Consider the following 20,443-nt stretch of genomic DNA (forward strand, 5'->3'; position numbering starts at 1 on the left):
TTGCCGGGCACGGTTTTCTGTCCGCCCGTTATCGCCGGTCCAGCTCTGTTCGGTTTTTGTCTTGTTTGAATTTGGGAGAGCGTGTCTTTTTCACTTTCCCCATTCTGGACGCTCTGTTTCGATAAGCTCGAGGGCGATCTCGAGCGGCATAGCACAGCAGGCGATTCTCTCTGTCCATGGCGATTCTCGCCGCTCAATTTTGATTTCGGTTCCTTTCTTTTGTTCCTCTCTCCCGCTCTCTTCCGCTCTCTGCCCATGTGCTTTTTGCTTGCGTCTTGGTTCCAGATCCAGGTGAGTTCATGTCGTTCCTGTCGTCGTGCCCTTGTCGTCTCGCACGCTGTTGTAGTTGTAGATGCATGATGTTGTTGACTCCCTGCTGGAGGTGGAGATGCCTGATTTGTGTGTGTGCCGTCGAGCACCTGCTTGTAGTTGTAGATGCATGACTTTGTTGACTACCTGCCGGAGTTGGAGATACGTGATTTGTGTCTTCCCGAGCACCTGTTTTGTAGTTGGAGATGCATGATTTTATGGTTGACTCCCTACTGGAGGTGGAGGTGCGTGATTTGTGCGCCTCCCCGCGCCGCTGATGTAGTTGTAGATGCGGTGGTTGTTTTCCTGTCTCCTGTCTGCGGGTTGTTGTAGTTTGGGGGATTATGTAGATGTGACCCCCCCCCCCCCCCCCCTAGGTGCGTGATTCCGTGGATTTTTGTGTTCTGGTCTATTTATTCCTGATGCTTGCTGCTGTATGCAGCTATGTAGCTTGCTTTTGTGCCTATACAGGGTTAGGTTTTTTATCATGCTGATGTATAATTCACCTAAGATGTTTGTATGATGTTTTGAGTTCAAGCAGGCATGTATTTTTTGAGTTTAATTTCAGTGTAATTTGTGACAGCGCATTCAGTGTAATTTTCTGAAGGGAGTTGGGGGATTATGTACATGCCCCCCTTCATGTATAGCACTTTTCAGTGTATTCTAGCCAATTTTTACAGTGTAATCCCAGCATATTTTGTTCCAAGTTTACAGTGTAATTTGTCCTGCACTTACAGTGTAATGTACCCAATGTTTACAGTGGAATTTGTCCTGCACTTACAGTGTAATGTATCCAATTTTTACAGTGAATTTGTCCCAAGTTTACAGTGTAAGCTACACATTATTTACAGTGTAATTTTATCCCAAGCTTACAGTGCACTTTGTCTTGCAGTTTTTTTTACCTAATGTTTTTCCAGTGAATTGTCCTAGTGTAATTACAGCGGATTGGAAGTGTAATTTGAATGTAGTTTTACCCGACAATGTCACTGTACTTTGCTTAGATTGGTACTATAGGACTTTTCAAATGCTTCAGCTAACTTTATTTTTCACCAACTTTTACTCTATAGTTTCTATGGTTCAGTACTGTAATTGTCAGTTAGATTACAGTGATTTTGTATGTTTTAATTGGATGCCTTTCACTGTTATTTAACTTCTTTTTCCTTTTTGTCCTCCTTGTTTATAGGTTTAAATGGGTAAGCTACGGAAAGCCTCTCATCCGGATGTTCCTGTAGTATCATCTTTAGAGAGTGCAGATTCTGGGGGTGAACCTTTCGTGCCTAATGATTTTGCAGAAGATGGTTCCTGTTGCAGATTCATGTTGTAGAACAGGTTTGTGTTCCAGGGATTGGATTCTCCTCCCCCATCTTCGCTTGCTGGCATTTCCTGATGCAATTCTGCCTCCAGTGTCTGCAAAGTAAGTTTATTGATTGTTAGTGTGTTTTCCTTCGGCATTTTCCTGTAATAGTTATTCAGCTGTTGCTTTGCTTACATTGTCATCTCTTGTTGTGATGAAACTGTCATCTGATTTGCTCCTGGAGTTTTCGTAGATAGTTTCGGTGATGTTCGTAGATCCCTCTCCTGAATGTACGTGCAAGGTTCATCACAAGTTCTTTTTTTAGACATCTCCTGAATGTACCTGGTATTTTTTTGATTTTGGGATTTTTACCTTGTATATAATGTCGGAATGAAGGAGCGCAGTGAAAGAAAATGTTTCTCTTGTTAGCTTTTTACCCTTTTATGTATTTTAAACATATTCCCAAAGCAATTGCACCTCACATTTAGTATGAGTTCTTCCTATGGCAATCTTAGTAGATCCTCTTCAGTTACTACCCTCATCACACTCCTCTCCCGTGACATTTGGAAAGCAGAATGTCAGTGTTAACATAATCATGAGCATTAAAGCGTTTAGTAATAGATGAAAGTTTTTTTTTGAAATGCTTCTTTCTATTGGGAGAGGGGCAGGAGATAGTCCCTGTATTTTCTAGGGGTTTTGCACTGCAATTTACTAGGTACTTACAGTGTAAAAACCCTTAGATTTGCACTGGATTTTTACATGTTTAATTTCACACTGGAATTTCTAGGGATTTTACAGTGGAAAATTTCCAGGTAGCTACAGTGTAATTTTCATATTTTACACTGTAAGTCTGCATTTACAGTTTAATTTACTATGTAATTTACACTGTAAGTACACCATTTGTCTTCACTGCATTTTTTACTCTGTAAAGTGTACTTTCAATGTAATTACACCATTTTCTTTACTCTGGAATTTATGGGAAATCTACACTTGAAATTTCTAGGCACAAGACTAGTTACATGGGGATTTACACTGTAATTTTCTAGGATCTACACTGGATTTTTGACTAGATTTACACCGGATTTACATGGGGATTTTTTATGATGTCTATGATTTACACTGTAACTTCATCTTTTGTCTACATGCTTACAATGGAATTTATGGGGATTTTACAGTGTATACTTTTCAATGTAATTCCATCATTTCTTTATTCTGGAATTTATGGGAATTTTACACTGGAATTTTCTAGGTGCAAGAGTAGTTTACATGGGGATTTACACTCTAATTTTCTGGGATTTACACTGGAATTTTGACTAGTTTACACTGGAAATTTACACTGTAATTTTCTGGGATTTTACACTGGAATTTTGACTAGTTAACATGGGGATTTACACTGTAATTTCTGGGATTTACACTGGAAATTGACTGGTTTTACATGGGGATTTACACTGTAATTTTTTGGGATTTTACACTGGAATTTTGACTAGTTTACATGGGGATTTACACTGTAATTTCTGGGATTTACACTGAAAATTGACTGGTTTTACATGGGGATTTACACTGTAAAATTCTAGGATTTACACTGGAAATTAACTAGGTTCCTGAAATGTTTTCTGATGTCTATGATTCACACTGTAATTTTTGTGTATTTACAATGTATAATTTACACTGGAATTTATGGGGAATTTACAGTGTAATCTGTTAGGAACAAGACTAGTTACATGGGGATTTACACTGTAATTTTCTGGTTTTTTACACTATGGAATTTTCTGGGATGTTCTCTGATGTTGATCTATTTGTTTTGTACATGAAGGAAACTCCTTCAGTTTTTGTTCTTGCAAGAGGTGAAGAGAGATGATGGATGAGGGAGTTGGTGTTCGACTGTTTTTGCTGACCTGTAGATGATCGTGTTGTTGATCTCCCTGCTGCTTCTCCTCAGGTACATTTCCCTCCCCGAATTTTGTGTTTGCTCTTCCTTCTTCTCCTCCTCCCCGATCTGCCATGGCTGCCTCTCCCATGGGCGGCTCCCAGATTTGTTCTAGCCCTGTTTTGTGGAGGGGCTTGGTCTTTGCATGCGTTGCAAACTTGCCGGCATGTGCTATGTGGTCCCCTGATCGGGAGGGGGGTTCGTTTGTCCAGGACGAACCGCGTGAGATGTTTACCCGACCCGTTTAGGTGTTCTTTTCTGTTCTTTGGTGATTTTGCTGCTAATACAGATGTATTGTGTTGATTGGTCGGGAAATTTGACTGTTTTCGAATTGAAAAACAGTCAAATGTCAAATAGACAGTCCCAAAATTAAAGCTAGTTAGTAAGTATACATGTATTGGTTAATCAATCATGGTACGCACTGCACCATAGTGTATAACAGTATATGTCAACTCATCTAATTGCATACAAGCAGCAATGGAGCAGCGGAATAATGAAACATGGTGAGGGATGGAGTGATGAGTTAATGATCCCTCCCCGCCTCCGACTGCGGGAGGAGCCCCGGGATGAAGGGCACGCCGTACTTGGGGATGAACTGCTCGCCCTGGATGAAGGCTTCGACGGTGTACTCCTTCTGCGCGTCGGCGTAGGTGACAGTCTTGATGCCGCCCCACTTGGCGCGCTGGCTCATGTCGGCGCCGGGCCCGGTGTTCTCCACCTCGGCGTAGAAGAGGGTCTCGAGGGCGAAGTCGCCGTTCCACTCGAGCCAGCCCTTGGGGTCGATGAAGGCGCCGATCTCGTTCTGGATGTAGATGGTCCTGGAGTACTCCTTCCATGGGCGCGCCAGGTAGGTCTTGATCTTGCCCGTCGAGTCCTTGAAGTCGGGGTGCGGCTCGATGGTGTTGTTGTGCATGACGGTGCCCCCGACGGAGCGCTTCTCGCGGCGCCCTTGCGCGGTGATGATGTTGAGCTGATTGTCCATGGGCTTGCGCGGCAGGATGAGGCAGTTCTGGATGACCACCTGGGAGTTGCCGAAGATGAAGTCGATGGTGCCGGTGATGGTGCAGTCGCGGAAGAACTGCCGTTGCGCGTGGGTGTAGAGCGTGTCTTGGTACCCGTCGAAGTAGCACTGGTAGAAGACGGCCTGGTCGCTCTGCACCCGCAGCGCCACGGCCTGGTGGTTCTCGGCCCCCGCCGTGTTCTCCACCCTCACGCCCTTCATGAAGAAGCCGTTCCCGATCGCCTCTGCATGCACGCGCGCATTTCCTCCGTTATCAGTACAGTTTGTTTTGCTTTGGTTGATCGTGCGTCTGTGATGACTTGGTCAATCTCAAGATGATGGCCCGGCTTAGTCTCTCAAAGCTAGATGCTCATGTATAGGGGTAGGGTGTGCGTGCGTTCATACTTCATAGGGGTGATCGAGTGTATGAGCGTCTACATCTATCTATATGTGTTAAAAAAAAAATGACGTACCCATGGTTGCGGTGTCCTTGGTGGTGATGTTCATCTTGAAGTTCTTGTTGCCGGTGATGATGGTCTTGTCGTCACCGTCGCCGATGACGACGAGGTTGGTGATGGGGCGGCCGACGGAGACGTACTCCTTGTAGGTGCCGGCCTTGATGTACATGACGTACATGGAGGCGCTCTTGGGCGGCACCTTTGCGAGCGCCTCCTTGATGGTCTTGAAGTCGCCGCTGCCGTCAGCGGCGACGGTGACGTTGGGCTTGAACTCGGGCGCGGAGGGCTCGGCCTCCAGCAGCCGCCTCTTGCCGTCGTTCATCCAGTAAGGCATGCCGTCCTCCTCCCCTAGCAGCCTCCTCCCGATGTTGAGGCTGCCGAGCGACGCCGAGAACTGGTCGACCACGGCGAGGATGTCCTCCGTGAGCTCCTGGGAGGCGTTGAGCGCGCCGCGCATCTTGGCGGCGGCGTCGGTGGTGGTGTTGGCGAAGCCGTCGAGGCAGGTCTCCTGGTAGGTGAGCGCGGCGCTGAGCCAGGTCTTGAGGTCGGCGGCGGCCTTGTTGAAGTCGGTCATCTCGAAGCCGCCGAGGCGGTCGAAGGTGGTCTTGAGGTCCTCGATGGCGTACTCCAGCAGCTCCTTGCAGTTCTCGAGGGCCCCCGACGTGCGCGGGTCGCTCTTGAGCTCCTCCAGGGTGGCCGACTCGCTGATGGCCTTCCTGATCTTCTCCGAGGTCACCTCGAAGATGGCCTTGGCGAGCTCCGTCGGCGATGTGGCGTTGCCGCCCACCTTGGTCAGCTCCGCCTCGCACGTCTCCTTGTAGTCCATGGGCTGGCAGAAGGCCTTGACGGACTTGACGGAGGTGGTGAGCTCCCCATCGCCCTTGTCGCCGCCGTTGCCCTTGAAGGACACGACGCACACGGCGGCGACGACCGCCACCACCAGGACGGTCGACGCGCCGATGATCGCACCTTTACTCATGGTGTCGGGGCGGGTGGAGTCCGGCCAGGTCCCTGTACTGGAAAGCGCGGAGAGACGCAGGAGACAGCTTTTAACGAGCGGCGACCTAGCCGGCGAGGTAAAGAAATGGATGGACCGACGACGCCGGAGCTGGGAAGGCGGCGAGGTGTACGGAGAGTCGCACGACGAAAATAGATGGTCGGCTCCGCCCCTCGGGTACACGCAACCGCAAGCATGCATGTGCCGAAGTGTCACGTGTGCATGGGGTAGGTGGTTATCTACACTCACTCGGATACACCAAATCCGACCTCTTAAATGCCTACATACGCGTGGGCGGACAATGACCGATCGTACCTCAGATAATCTCATTCATAACCGAACACCTCAATTAAGAAACCACAAATTCATAAAATTACATGCAACATGAAATCTAATCTAAACGGAGCTCATCCAGCTCCGCCGTGTCCATGTCCGGCGGCCGGCTGCGCCCCTCGAAGTGTTTCTTTGGTCGCTGGTGAGGTAGAGTGGGACACGGGACACGCATCGGCTTATGGGACTCGAGGCGCCGCCGTCTTTCATGCCCTACTCTTCCTCGTCGGAGCTTATCGCATGCACGTTACCGGTGGATATGAGGTCAACAACGAATCCGTCGTTGTCGGAGGCCACGTCCACCAGGACGCGGTTGCGGTGCTCGGGGTTGCAGGCCATCATTCTCGGGCCGGAGAGGGCGACTCCTCCTCACCGACGTCTTCCGCGAGGGCTGCCGTGGCCTCCCTCAGCCTCTATCTCGCACGGCGGACACGCCACGCCATACCCTCAGCGGATGGGCCACAGATGGCCTCGTCGTCAGCGACGATGCGCCAACGAAGGGGTTGCGCATCTGCCATGGCGTTCAGATGCCAAATTGAGCGCACCACCTCTAGCGAGGCAACGACGACCTGCCTCGTGCCGGATCCACACACCATTTGGGTGGACAGGATGGATTCGCGACGGATCGAGTCCGACCGCTGTTGGGCATTCTCCTCGGCGGCACGGCAGAGTGCAATGCGGATGGTCATCTCCACCTCGGTGTTGACTGAGAGATGAGGTCCCAGTTCACGAATCAACTGACAAAGGACTTGGATCCGCTGCCCGCCATGCCGAAGAAGGCCGGAGATCGCCGGACGGGAGCTTGGATGGAGGAGTGGACTGGAGGACAGTGGAGCGAAGTGGCTAAGGTTTGGTCCGGGGAGCGGATGAGAACGAATATATTTGGGTCGGGATGGGTCAGCATGGGCCGGATCCGACGTGGGGGGCGTGTTCGGTCGTTTCCGGTCCTCCTATATGCCCCGAGTTTGGGCTGGACATGAGGCGTGTCGGTTAGTCCGAGTATTTGAGGCCGGTTTGAGGCGTCAGCCCGGTCGTTTGAGAGTGTTTGAAATGCCCGCCCGTAGATGCTCTTAGCGTATTATGTATGCCCCGTACTGTGTGTTTTTTAGTGTGTATGTGTATTCTGTGTGCCTCGTACTGTATATGTTTAGTGTGTATGCCTCCTATTTAAAGCCATGTCTTAACATTAAAATAATCCAAATGCTTGTTCTTGCAGCTACATGATATTGTTGATGGGAGGATACACTCTTCACATTGTCTATATATGCGTAGTTTTCCTGTTAGCTGCAAGTGATGGACTTCGCATATACTCCCTTTGTACCGTAATACTTATTGTTGGGGAGAACCAGTACGTGCAAGTTTTCCAACCACAAGTATTGTAGTACAGAGCGAGTAGTAACTAGGAGGAGGATAAAACACAACAGTTTGAATAGGAACAGTTCGTAAGTTCACACAATGTATCAATACTTCCTCCGTCCTCGAATAAATCAACCTTTAGTATTCAAATTTATCATAAAAAATGTGTACTTCTATATTTTTAATGTACTTTAAAGTAGGAAAATGTACCTTTCTCGTCACATGAGAATCAAAATCAATAACATTCAACACTTGTTCTTCTCATTTCCTGTATATACTTAGCTTATTGGACCGGCGGCTATACAATTGAGGAGTACTCCTCCGGGAGTTCCCCTAAGGTTCATTTGAGGTGGCTTGAAGCACGTCATTTGGCGTGTTCTCAGCAGCCGTCACTTGGCGCGCTCTAGGCATTCCTTTTGGAATTTTTTTTAATTTTTTTACGCGTTTTTAGCTTTTAGATGATTCTTTGGGGTTTTTCGACTTTTCTGTATTTCCCTAGTTTTCTTAGGATTTGGACCCCAAAAAAATTGCCTGAAAAATTTGTGTTTTTTTTCTTCCACAAGGTGCACAGATTTAATTCTCGTGGAGGCACAGATTTGCTTCAGCGAGAGGCACAGTCGTGCCTCTCGGAAAAGGAAAAATGCGTTTTTTTTTCGTTCAGTGAGAGACACGGATTTACTTCTCGTGGAGGCACAGATTTGCTTCGCTAGAGGCACGAGCGTGCCTCTCGGAAAAGGAAAAACCATGTTTTTTCGTTTCACGGGAGGCATGTATTTACTTCTTGTGGAGGTAGGGAAAAAAGTGTTTTCTCTTTTTTTTTTCATTTCACGAGAGGCACGGATTTACTTTTCGTGGAGGTACGGATTTGCTTCCGCGAGAGGCATGGTGTGCCTCTCGGAAAGGGGAAATCGTGTTTTCTTTCTTTGTTCCGCGAGAGGCACGGGCGTGCCTCTCGAAAAGGAGAAAACGTGTCTTTTTTTTTGTTCCGTGAGAGACACGGATTTACTTCTCATGGAAACACGGATTTGCTTCCTTGAGAGACACGGCCCTGCCTCCCGGAAATAGAAAAAGCGCATGCCTCTTCGGAAAAGGGAAAAAACTTGCTCCCGGTTCTTTTTCTCGTCTGTTTTTGTGTGAAAAAAGTTCATCGAAAGATATCAATATGTGATATAATTTTGAAGATTTTGACAAGAGGGACCCAATCGAGATTTGGACGCACAGTTTAAGAGATAAAACATTTTGAATAAACGAATCTACGAAGAAAGTGAAAACTCACAGATTGCGACAAATGGTGCACATGTGATCTTTGAAAGAAGTACTTCTTAATTAGTGATTTTGAGGTAATGGCTTGGCATCCTCTTTGAGTGAGTTGGCCTGATCCGTTCCCTCCGTTATCAAGCAAAATCAGGCCCACGTCTTGCGCGCGTCCTAGCACTAGTGTATGAGACCTTCTATTGGACGCCCGTTGGTGTCAAATAATAGAGCCTCCGCCTGAAAGACAGGGCAAATGGGCCGGCCCGCTCAGGCGTGAGCTTTTTTTCTTCTGTTTTTTAGTCGGTTATTTGTAAAAAAAACTGACTGCTATCAAGAATTAAAAAATTAGTATGTTTAAAAAAATACAATTAATATTACAAATAGGTCCACTGAATATTGAAAAAGTTCACCGTAAATGTGTACTACGAATGTTCATCGTATAGTAAAAAAAATATTCAATGTATATTACAAAACAATTAATGTGTATGAAAAAAATTCATCATCGTATATTAAAGTATTGTTCACCATGCATTAAAATTTCTCCATGGTGTATTAAAAATAGAAAAAATAACAAAGAACATATAAAACACAGTAGAGAAAAAACAAAAAAACAAAAACAATAAAATAAAAAAATACCGTAAGGCAACAACAGGAAACAAGGAGAAACAAGAGCCGAACTGGGCCGGCCCAACTTGGCGCCTGTGGGCGTCATGGCATTTACTTGCCGCCTATGAGCGGGAAATATTAAAATGTGTTGAGTTTCAAAAATGTTTCCATTTTCAGAAAATGATCATATTTTCAATTTTTGGTTGCGTTAACAGAAAATGCTTGGAATTTCAAATTTTGTTCATGTTTTCAAGTTGTATGCATGTTTTCGAAAAAAATCAATTTTTCAAAGAAACTCACATTTTAAAAAATGTACTTTCATATAATGTTTAAATTTTGATTTTTTTTTCTGAATTTCTAAACAAATTGAGATTCCAATAAATGTTCCCAATTTTTATGTTTTTTCTATAAAAGTGTTTATATTTTTAAAAATATTTAGAATTTTAAATTTTTGTTCATAAATATTCAAAATGTCAAAAATTGTTCGCATTTAAAATTTTCACAGATTTGAAAAAACCTTCAAACTTTTGGAAAAATGTGCACTTCTTTTAAAAAATTGGCGACAAATGTCAAAAACCTCCCTTTTTCAAAAAATCGCTGCTAAAGTGCCACGCGTTACATTCCGCCAATGGGTTGGCTTAGCCGGATCGTCTCTGTGCTCCCGCTGCTGTTGGATGCAATGAGAGGAGGGTGCCTAGCGTATGTAGCCAAGGAGCTTCATTCAATTTTACGAGGACCTAGCCCATCTATGTATAGCAGTGATGAGTCTCCTTCCATCATCTTTCTAAAATCTTGAGGCTGCATTCTAAAAGAATAGAAAAGAAATCTTGGCGCCATCTTCAGGGCTTGTTCGGCTTGGCGGGGTTTGAAAAAACTCCCTCGACCCCCTCCAATCCTCTTGGGTAGGGATTAATCGAACATTGCATCACTTGATCGGTTTATTTGCATTTTATCGGGTTTGCTAAAACTCAACTAGTTGAGATTTAACTTGGTCTCGTTCACTTCAGCAACTGTCAGATCAAAGCATCATGATTTATGCAGGTTGTCCTTTATCGCATGGCCCGTTGTTGCACTTCATGGTTCGCACGATTGGGTGGCTTCATTTAGGATGTGAGGCTTCGGCCAGCTACCGATGGGCCAATTTTTGTACTATCAGCATGGCACGATGTGGGGTGGGCTGTAGTCTCTTTGTTGTTTTGTTCTATTCTTGTCGTAATGTGGCGTTCTATTCTTCTTTTTGTTTTTGTGTTTCTATTTGAGTAGAAGGCCTAAAACTATTCGAGGGGTGTCAAGTTAATCTACTATTAAAGGGGGATCGAATGTCGTGATGGTTTGACCTCGTCCGATCCCCCTCCCTTCAAACAAAAACCATCGCCCGAGGTCCACACGCATGTAGCAGCCCAAAAATCACCAACTCAGCCCACGTACGAGATCCGCCTCGTTCGATTCCCCCTCTCCTCGTACGTGAAAAAAGGACCTCCTCGCACGAAAAAAAAGGAAAAGAAAATAAAACAGCCCACGTGCGCACGTCGTCCCACCTCCAGGCTCCCACTCCCCTTCCCCCAATTCCATCGCTCTCGATCTCGTGGCTCTATCTCCGTCGCTGACCTCCTCCTGCGTGCGGCAACTTCGAGCGGCAGCACACTGCAGCCATATCATCTCTCTAGATTGGAGCGGTGGATCGCGCCCTTGCCATATTGTTTCTTCTTCATTGACTCCAGGAGGAGCTCCACGCGGGGAGGGCGATGAGAAGGAGCGGCGCATGATGAATGACGGCCCAGGTAACGCGATCTCCCTATCTTCGCTCCACCTCATCTTCTCCCCATAGCCTTTACCGCCGCACCCCCATGTTCTCCTCTCCCATGGCAGGGGCTGGCGAGTGGCGGCGGATAGCGGGAGACCGGCTGGTGGCGCAACGGACGACGGGACACCGGCTTGTGGTGCAACGGATGGCGGGAGGCGGTGGGACCGTGGGAGGATCAGCTAGCCAGGAGGAGGTCCCCAGTGGAAAACTGGCAAACCGCCAGCAGCATACAGGGGGCCACCGTCTCTCACGCCTCTTGCTTTCACCATCTCATTGGTACTCTCTTACTCGGTAAATAATGACACCCATCATGGATCCCTCTTTTCCATCCATTATTTTCGGAGTTTCATGTCTACATCTGAAAGATCACATTTGCACTGGAGCAGTGTTTTTTTAGAAAACCAAAATTTACTTGTCCTGTTGCATTTGTGATCTAAAACCGTTGGCAAATCAAAAGTGACAAGCGCTACAGGAGTAAATTAGTTTTCGAGAAGGTCAAATACTCGCATCCGTAGACCACAACAACATTTTTCACATGTGTATCCCTGTGAAAATGCTCTGCTTGGCGAATACTTTGTGTATTTTGTGGAGTAATCTTCATTGGGAAAACAAATATGCACGATATAGACCTTGGGTCACTTGAAGCAATCAAAACACACATGAGTTTTATTGGTCGTATTAAATTTAGGTCATGTTTTCATCTATGTTGACCTGGTGGAACTTGAGTACTACCAGGTTAATTTTCTGTCTCTCATTTTTTAAACATGAAGGTTCAACAACATTAATTCTTTTTTGTTGCCTAAAGTTTTATAAAGGAAAGGAGGAAGTCAGCTGAGATTCTGTATAGCTTGACAATGCATCAGAACTCTGGGATGCATATAAACATTATGCTCTAGCGGTATCATTAAAAACCATCACATTATGATGAGGAAATGGAAAATGGATTTGGAGTTTGCAGTCATCCTATGTTAATCCAGTCTTCTTATTTTCTGATGTTTGCCACTTTATCTTCACATAATATTTTTTTCAGGACAATATGAAATCCACATCCAATTGATAGATATACTGGTGGTTCTTCATATTGTTACCTTGCCTTAATCTCTACTATTAAAAGGGGATCGAACGTCGTGATGGTTCGACCTCGTTCGATCCCCCTCCCTTCAAACAAAAACCATCGCCCGAGGTCCACACGCATGTAGCAGCCCAAAAATCACCAACTCAGCCCACGTACGAGATCCGCCTCGTTCGATTCCCCCTCTCCTCGTACGTGAAAAAAGGACCTCCTCGCACGAAAAAAAGGAAAAGAAAATAAAACAGCCCACGTACGCACGTCGTCCCACCTCCAGGCTCCCACTCCCCTTCCCCCAATTCCATCGCTCTCGATCTCGTGGCTCTATCTCCGTCGCTGACCTCCTCCTGCGTGCGGCAACTTCGAGCTGCAGCACACTGCAGCCATATCATCTCTCTAGATTGGAGCGGTGGATCGCGCCCTTGCCACATCGTTTCTTCTTCATTGACTCCAGGAGGAGCTCCACGCGGGGAGGGCGATGAGAAGGAGCGGCGCATGATGAATGACGGCCCAGGTAACGCGATCTCCCTATCTTCGCTCCACCTCATCTTCTCCCCATAGCCTTTACCGCCGCACCCCCATGTTCTCCTCTCCCATGGCAGGGGCCGGCGAGTGGCGGCGGATAGCGGGAGACCGGCTGGTGGCGCAACGGACGACGGGACACCGGCTTGTGGTGCAACGGATGGCGGGAGGCGGTGGGACCGTGGGAGGATCAGCTAGCCAGGAGGAGGTCCCCAGTGGAAAACTAGCAAACCGCCAGCAGCATACAGGGGGCCACCGTCTCTCACGCCTCTTGCTTTCACCATCTCATTGGTACTCTCTTACTCGGTAAATAATGACACCCATCATGGATCCCTCTTTTCCATCCATTATTTTCGGAGTTTCATGTCTACATCTGAAAGATCACATTTGCACTGGAGCAGTGTTTTTTTAGAAAACCAAAATTTACTTGTCCTGTTGCATTTGTGATCTAAAACCGTTGGCAAATCAAAAGTGACAAGCGCTACAGGAGTAAATTAGTTTTCGAGAAGGTGAAATACTCGCATCCGTAGACCACAACAACATTTGTCAGATGTGTATCCCTGTGAAAATGCTCTGCTTGGCGAATACTTTGTTTATTTTGTGGAGTAATCTTCATTGGGAAAACAAATATGCACGATATAGACCTTGGGTCACTTGAAGCAATCAAAACACACATGAGTTAACTTGAGTACTACCAGATTAATTTTCTGTCTCTCATTTTTTAAACATGAAGGTTCAACAACAGTAATTCTTTTTCGTTGCCTAAAGTTTATAAAGGAAAGGAGGAAGTCAGCTGAGATTCTGTATAGCTTGACAATGCATCAGAACTCTGGGATGCGTATAAACATTATGCTCTAGCGGTATCATTAAAAACCATCACATTATGATGAGGAAATGGAAAATGGATTTGGAGTTTGCAGTCATCCTATGTTAATCCAGTCTTCTTATTTTCTGATGTTTGCCACTTTATCTTCACATAATATTTTTTTCAGGACAGTATGAAATCCACATCCAATTGATAGATATACTGGTGGTTCTTCATATTGTTACCTTGCCTTAATATTTATAAAAGGAAAAGAGGAACGACTATACTGTTTGACACTGCTATTGGTAAGATCCATGTACATGTAGTAGCTTCAGTGTTGCCGCCTCTTTTTCAGCTACATGTGTAAATGCAGTTAGAGTTCAGAATACAATAGATATTTTTTGTGCGGAAAAAATTCAAAGATCTTTGTTATTTGGGCTTCAAAATGTTTGAGGAAAAATACCTTGGTTTAAATATGTACAGTAATCTTCTAATTCAAGGACAATTGCAGAAGTTTGCTTGGTGAAGGTCTTGGATCACTCGGCATCACAGACTCAAAGAGCCCGAGGACCTTCAAAAGCAACCTGATTCATCTTTGAGGCACATAAGATCTGTAAGGGTAATTTCTTAGTTTTCATATGATCGCGATGCAGAGGCTAGGAGCACTATCTCTTTCATTATCTACCAAACAGGTACATATTCTTCCATATCTTTTTATGCCGTTGTGTAGCTTTGGGTGTTTCCGGTTGATTTCTACTTTGTTATATGATCGTAAACGATATTAAGCTACTAGAACTAGGGTTTGATAGTGCCTTTTGGTCACTGTTGTAGGTAGATCACAAGTTTCTGTATTGCTTCATTTAATTAAACTTGAGCAGGTCTCTTGCCCTGTTCAAATAATAAATAAATAAATACATACATACATATTATTTCCTCATATTGCAAATGTAGCTCCAAACTTTCTCTTTTTTGGTTTTTGAAGGACAAAACACATCTCAGATCAGTGAGTTGCTTTGCACAATTTATTTTATTGAACTATGTAGTTTGCAACTAGGGTTCTTTGATTCCTCATCATTGTTCTAGAAATGGAAAATGATACATTAAAACTTTTAATTTCGTAACGCAATACATCATATGTCCTACAAACTAGAATTTTTTTGCCTCTGTCACAGCCTGCATATTTTTTGCAGGTTATGCTAGCTAGCATAAGTTGGAACACAAAAATATGCGGATCAGTTTCAATCGTGCAGACATAGCATATGCTTCATCAGCTCACTTTTCTCCAGAGATAGGTATGCTCTTAACAAAATCAATTTGATCTTAATTTCTATTAATATAAAGTTTCTTACTGTTCCCGACAATACAGTGAGAATAATTTTGCAAGAAGAGATGTGGTGTGAAGCAAATAAGTGCCTTAGAAGAAAAGTAATATCCCTTGCAAAATATTAGGGACTGAGTTCTTCCAGCTCATAATTCTGGGTTTTGCGTAGTTAACTAACATAGTAATTTCCCTTGCTTTCTGCATAGTTAACTAACAGCAGGGACGCCACTGCCATCTAGGAATATATGACCAAAACAAATCGGTGTATAATCCCTTAGCTTGTTGTACTTCTGCCTGTGAAAGGCTGCCCTGTATGTCAAAGTATGTGTAGCTAGCATGATTGGTGTGATCCGAGTCTTGATAGCAGACCTGCAAATTTGCCATGTTATATCTTTCTGATTATTTTGCTTTGTTTGCAAGGGCAAACTTCTACTATGCAAATCTTGTTTGAAGAATGGGTGTGGCATAAAACATGTAATATGCTTGCTTTTTAGAAACCAAATGTATGCTACTTCAACTCTACACTAGAGGGTACATACATAGCAAAGAAGATTCACGATGCTGGTTCTACGTATATCATTGTTATCTTCGAGCAACCAAAAAATGATGATGCAGTTACACTGGCCAGTGGAGGTGTCTCGCTATAATTAGGTATGCTAACTAGGGGAAAACTATATAATTCTATTTTACATTGTTGTTTGAGTCTTCTATTTGTGTACAAAGTGATAGCAGAGCTAAGGGCAAGCAAAAGGAAGCAGACAACGCCTTGTATTCTTGCGGGGGGTCGGAATGTCACCATCGACACGGTCATGCTTCATTGACACTGATTAGCATGACGATGGTTCGAGAAAGGAAGTAGTTGAAAATGGAATGTGGGGTGTGTCAGGTCTATCACTTAAATTTATTTCATTGCGAAGATCAGTGTAGTGTCATGATGAAACAAAGGGTGTGGCTTGATGTGCAAAGGTAATTATTCCACATGTCTAGAAAAGCAAAATTAGTGATCCATTACAACACATGGATATATATATATAGCTAGCCCTACCCTTACTCTTAATTATGACCTAATTGATGGGGTGAGCGTTGATGTGACATGGCATCCGGTGTTATCCTCATAAATGTGGAGGATCCACAACCCCAACCTAATATAGGAGACGATAACGGGTGGATTTTCGTAAGCGACGATGACAAGAGGAGATGATGTCGCAGAGAGGTTGGCATGATGAAACGGTCATTGGCGATAGCATGTAAGGAAGAAGACGACAAGAATAGATAGTATGAAAGGGGGAGGGCCAGTGCGTGACTCGAGGACGTGATGACGGATTCATCACATGCATCTACAAAAAGGACAACAAGTGGTTTGGTATGCTCACATAGAGAAAAAGGTATATGTCTCTCCCGTGGCAACGGGCACTCAACTAGTCTGTACTATTAAAGAGGGATCGAACGTTCGACCTCGTTCGACCACCTGGTTCGATCCCCGGCCTCCCCACCTCCCTTTGTACGTCAACCCTCGCGGCAGGGCCACGCCCGCAGCAACCCTTTACTCCCGTCGAAAAAAAAGGAAAAAGGACAATGGGGGAGATGGAAACAACCGCCCCTGCGGCAACCACGATACATACCACGCCCAATCTCCCCCAACCCCCTCGGAGAAAAATCGCCCCCACTTCCACATCTCGGCCGAGAAAAATCGCCGCCCCAAGCCCCCAACACTCCTGCCGCGATTGGGGTCTCCGGTGTAGGAGGAGCTGCAGCCCGCGGCGGCTCTTCTCCCCTGCACCCCGAGCTCCAATGGCCTCACTCTGGGAGCCGAAGCAGTCAAGGCGTGGTGGTCTCAAGCACAGCGACGCCGATCCTGATAGCGCCCTGGCCACGACGCCGACGGCACGCCCTCACGACGGTCATGCACATGAGCGATAGGAGAGGGTGGCACCAACTATGGCTGCGGCACCGATGAGTTCGCAAGACGAGCCCTGCTGCATCGACGAGCCCTGCGCGGCATCGGCAAGACCGGTATAGGTTGCCGCACCGGCGAGCTCTGTGGTACATGCGACCATGCCGGCGCAGTTCCTCAAGATTGGATGTGTGCACTCGTAAGGCTCTCTTCGTAAATCCCATCTTCTTCTTAACTCTACTCTACCACGATCTGCACATGTACGTCATTGACTGGTGCACCGTACTGTATCTCAGTTGCAGGCTGGTGATGACAACCATCTTGGACGCCTTCTTCGAGGACCTCGGCTTGCTTAAGGCGATGATTGATCGTCCGACTTACTCTGGTTGTGGCATAGCATGCACACTAGGTGTTTGTTCATTTGTTTGTGCTGCCTTTGATAGGTTCCCTGCCTGTCGATTTTTTTTTCTCTGCCGAGAAGTGCATATTGTTGATTGGTCCGGCTTACAAAGAGGAGTACCAGCTTCCCGAGTCTCTTACAGAAGCACTAAGTAAGTCTCTCGTACTGGCATTTGTTTCTCTGTCATGTTGTTAGCTTTGAGATGCACTGTGCAGATACATATACTTGTCTTTTTCTATTGAAAGGATACATATACTCCTACTTGTCTTTGTAAGTGTAGCTCCGTCTATCAGGTGATTCTTTGACATGTTGAGTTAACACCTGCTGTTTTTTCTCAATGTTATATGAATCTAGGAACCTACGTGATTGCATAATTGTGGCTAAATATATATTGTTCAATTCATGTGTTGTGCTCCTACCTCTCTTCTCTTCTCTTTTTTTTAGAAAAGGAGGATGACCCCCGGCCTCTGCATCTGGGCGATGCATACGGCCACTTTATTAATTATTCTCACAAGACCTTACAAAGTAATACAACAGTAAGACTAAAGCCGCTGTCTAAGCACCTCTATCCAGATGACGAAGGGGCGCAGATAGCCTGGGCCTAATACCAAACAGACATCGCAGCCAAACCTAACATCTAAGACCTGAGATCCCATCCAGGACGCCTGCCGGGCATGGGTCTCACTGGTCCGGCGTGCACTCAGATGCCGCCGCCGCCAACTGCCATCGCTCTATCTTCAGAACTGTACTGATGCATCAACCTTGCTCGGTCTAGCTATCGTCGACGCCACCACAGCGCCAAACGGCACCTCCTCCCTGCGTGCAAACAGCTGAGCACGTCACGGTCGCCACTGATACACCTCAGCGCCATGCTGCCAGGTATCACCAGCCGACACAGCTTGAAGTCCTTGGAAGATCTGTCGTGCGTAGCACCTGCCGACCAGGCATGACAAAGCGTAGCACCTGTCGGTCAGGCATGACTTGACATCACCACTGAAGCTCCGTGCAAGACGAAGCCGCTCCACCTCCTGCCTCTGACATCCAGCGCTGCTCCGCAAACGATGCTCCCAAGAGAGAAACGACACCGCAGTGCCGCCATCGTTCGATCTGGAACACCAGATCCTAGGGTTTCCCCCGGAGCAGCACGAGTGGGTCGACAGTAGTTACACGACGATGCCTCCATCAAGGTAACGGCGAGAACGCCGCCATCGCCTGCCGTCGGCTCGGTTTTCACCGGCAACCATGTCTCCCCTACTCGCAGCGGGGACAAGATGATGGATCTCGAGATCCGATCACCAAGCCTCTGGCCGGCCATCTCGGGAAGAAGATGACCACCACGTCCACCAGCGTCACCACGCCGGGCACGCGTCGCCGCCGGCACCCCCATGGTGCCTAGAGGCCGACAAGCCCCGACGAATCCCATGCCTCGCCAGCCGCCATGGCACAGACCCAGGCACCACCAGATCCAGATTGGATCGGGGTCAAGGGCCCCAAGCCGCAACCGCCGCGGAGGCAGCACCACTGGACGGTGCCTAGCCCTCCAGCCCGCCGCCGAGTCATCGCCGGAGCTCCGCCGCGCCACACCGCCAAGCCGCCGTCGGGATAACTTGCGCCGCCGCCAGAGAAGCCGCAGCCGCGCGCTGGAGGGGCCTCAAGCCGCAGCTGCACCGCCGCCAGGCAGGGGCGCCGCCACCCAGCACGCCCTCCGCCGCGCCGCTGGGCCCCGCCCAGCCCAGCGCCGTCTCACGCCGCGCCGTCCCGCGCCGGACGCCAACCGCGAGGAGAGGGGCAAGATCCCCGCCGCCACCAACGCCGGCCGGTCTTTGCCCGGCGGCGCTGTGCGGTGGCGGCGGGGGAGAGATCGACGAGGGAGGACGAGGGGCGGCGCGGTAGGGTTTCCCCCGAGGACGCTCGCGGGAGTGGCTCGGGGGTCGGGGGTCGTGGTAGGTCCCTATTGATTTTTCTTATGCCACACTGAAAGCAATGCTACCTCTTCTCTTCTCTTGTGTGTGTGTGTGTGTGTGTGTGTGTTCCGTGGAGAACTAGAGAGGAGAGACTGTTGCACATTAGTTCGTGTGTGTGTGTGTGTGTGTGTGTTCCGTGGAGAACTAGAGAGGAGAGACTGTTGCACATTAGTTCGATTATCATACATTTGCACATATACATGTTTGCTTACACCTTTTATACTACTCATCTGTCTTCTAGATTCCTGTGCATATTCATGAATGATTTCTTATTTTCAGTTTAATTCCAACAGATTGAATACGAGGAGCATGCCCATGGACAATTTCATGTATGTGTATTGCCATTGTGATACAAGGTTAAGTGTGTAATATTTTTAGGTATGCGTTGTCACATAAACTTTTATAGTATCTTTTCATAGATAATTGCTTACAGTATAATTCCAAATCAAGCCTCATACCTCATTATCTATGTTTAGTTTGTATCTTGCGAACTAAGGCAACCTGTTCTAACAAAATTCACACCTCAGAGTATTGTAGCGCTAAGGATCTGGCTTATTTTTTCTTTTCTCCATGATGCTACAGATGGTCAAAGCATGACTGCATGAGTATAACCAACTACATCAGCCATGAGGGTCTTCAGGTCTGCTCTAAAATTAGACCTTGTAGTTATTCTAAATTGATAATGCTGGCATGTATGTGGAATCAAAAATCATAGCTTGAATTGCTTCTGAAGCATAGTATTGTCTTCCAATTCTATAATATTTATTTCCTATGCCGATACTATTAACCTGTTCCTTGGTTTATATCTTCTCTAACTGGGTCATTCTGTATGTTGTGGCTGTATCAGAGTATATGTCAACTAATCAAAGATGTATACTCCTAATGCTTTTTCTTACAATTGTATGGGTGATTGTGATGCACAAATTTCTAGCAGCAGTAGTGCTACCTGCTACTGCCAGTCGGTAGGCAGGCTGGTGCAACCGTCTTGGAGGTGATGTCATTTTGGGAAGCTTGTATTAGATATATATGCTTTGGAGTGAATAAAACCTTGAATAAAAAAAGAATGAGAACAGAGGGGAGACTTCCCCCTGTCTTATTCTTATAGGAGATGAGAGACTTGAACGTGGGCTGGC

The 20,443-nt window shown here is 46.5% G+C and overlaps 1 protein-coding gene and 2 long non-coding RNA genes across 4 annotated transcripts; 2 read left to right on the forward strand and 1 right to left on the reverse strand.

Annotated features, from left to right (window-relative positions):
- LOC120974922 (uncharacterized) lies at nucleotides 1-7,815 on the forward strand. Its single transcript, XR_012201738.1, has 3 exons — nucleotides 1-1,723; nucleotides 3,417-3,542; nucleotides 7,532-7,815. It is a non-coding gene; the product is annotated as an uncharacterized lncRNA (long non-coding RNA).
- On the reverse strand, nucleotides 3,907-6,395 carry LOC109763877 (probable pectinesterase/pectinesterase inhibitor 21). Its single transcript, XM_020322747.3, has 2 exons — nucleotides 5,004-6,395; nucleotides 3,907-4,775 (listed from the first exon to the last, which is right to left on the reverse strand). Exons 1-2 carry the CDS (start codon nucleotides 6,313-6,315, stop codon nucleotides 4,054-4,056), a joined length of 2,034 nt encoding a protein of 677 aa, XP_020178336.2. The 5' UTR covers nucleotides 6,316-6,395; the 3' UTR covers nucleotides 3,907-4,053.
- Nucleotides 7,816-16,151: 8,336 nt separating the features above from the next.
- Nucleotides 16,152-20,090, forward strand: LOC120974390 (uncharacterized). 2 transcript variants are annotated; one of them, XR_005769798.3, is made up of 4 exons: nucleotides 16,152-17,145; nucleotides 17,243-17,497; nucleotides 19,590-19,688; nucleotides 19,893-20,090. It is a non-coding gene; the product is annotated as an uncharacterized lncRNA (long non-coding RNA). The 2 variants fall into 2 exon arrangements; XR_005769797.3 differs by having other exon boundaries at nucleotides 16,153-17,145; nucleotides 19,604-19,688.
- The last annotated feature ends 353 nt before the right edge of the window (nucleotides 20,091-20,443 follow it).

This window comes from Aegilops tauschii, chromosome 2 (assembly GCF_002575655.3).
Source record: "Aegilops tauschii subsp. strangulata cultivar AL8/78 chromosome 2, Aet v6.0, whole genome shotgun sequence".
Classification (NCBI taxonomy): domain Eukaryota; kingdom Viridiplantae; phylum Streptophyta; class Magnoliopsida; order Poales; family Poaceae; genus Aegilops; species Aegilops tauschii.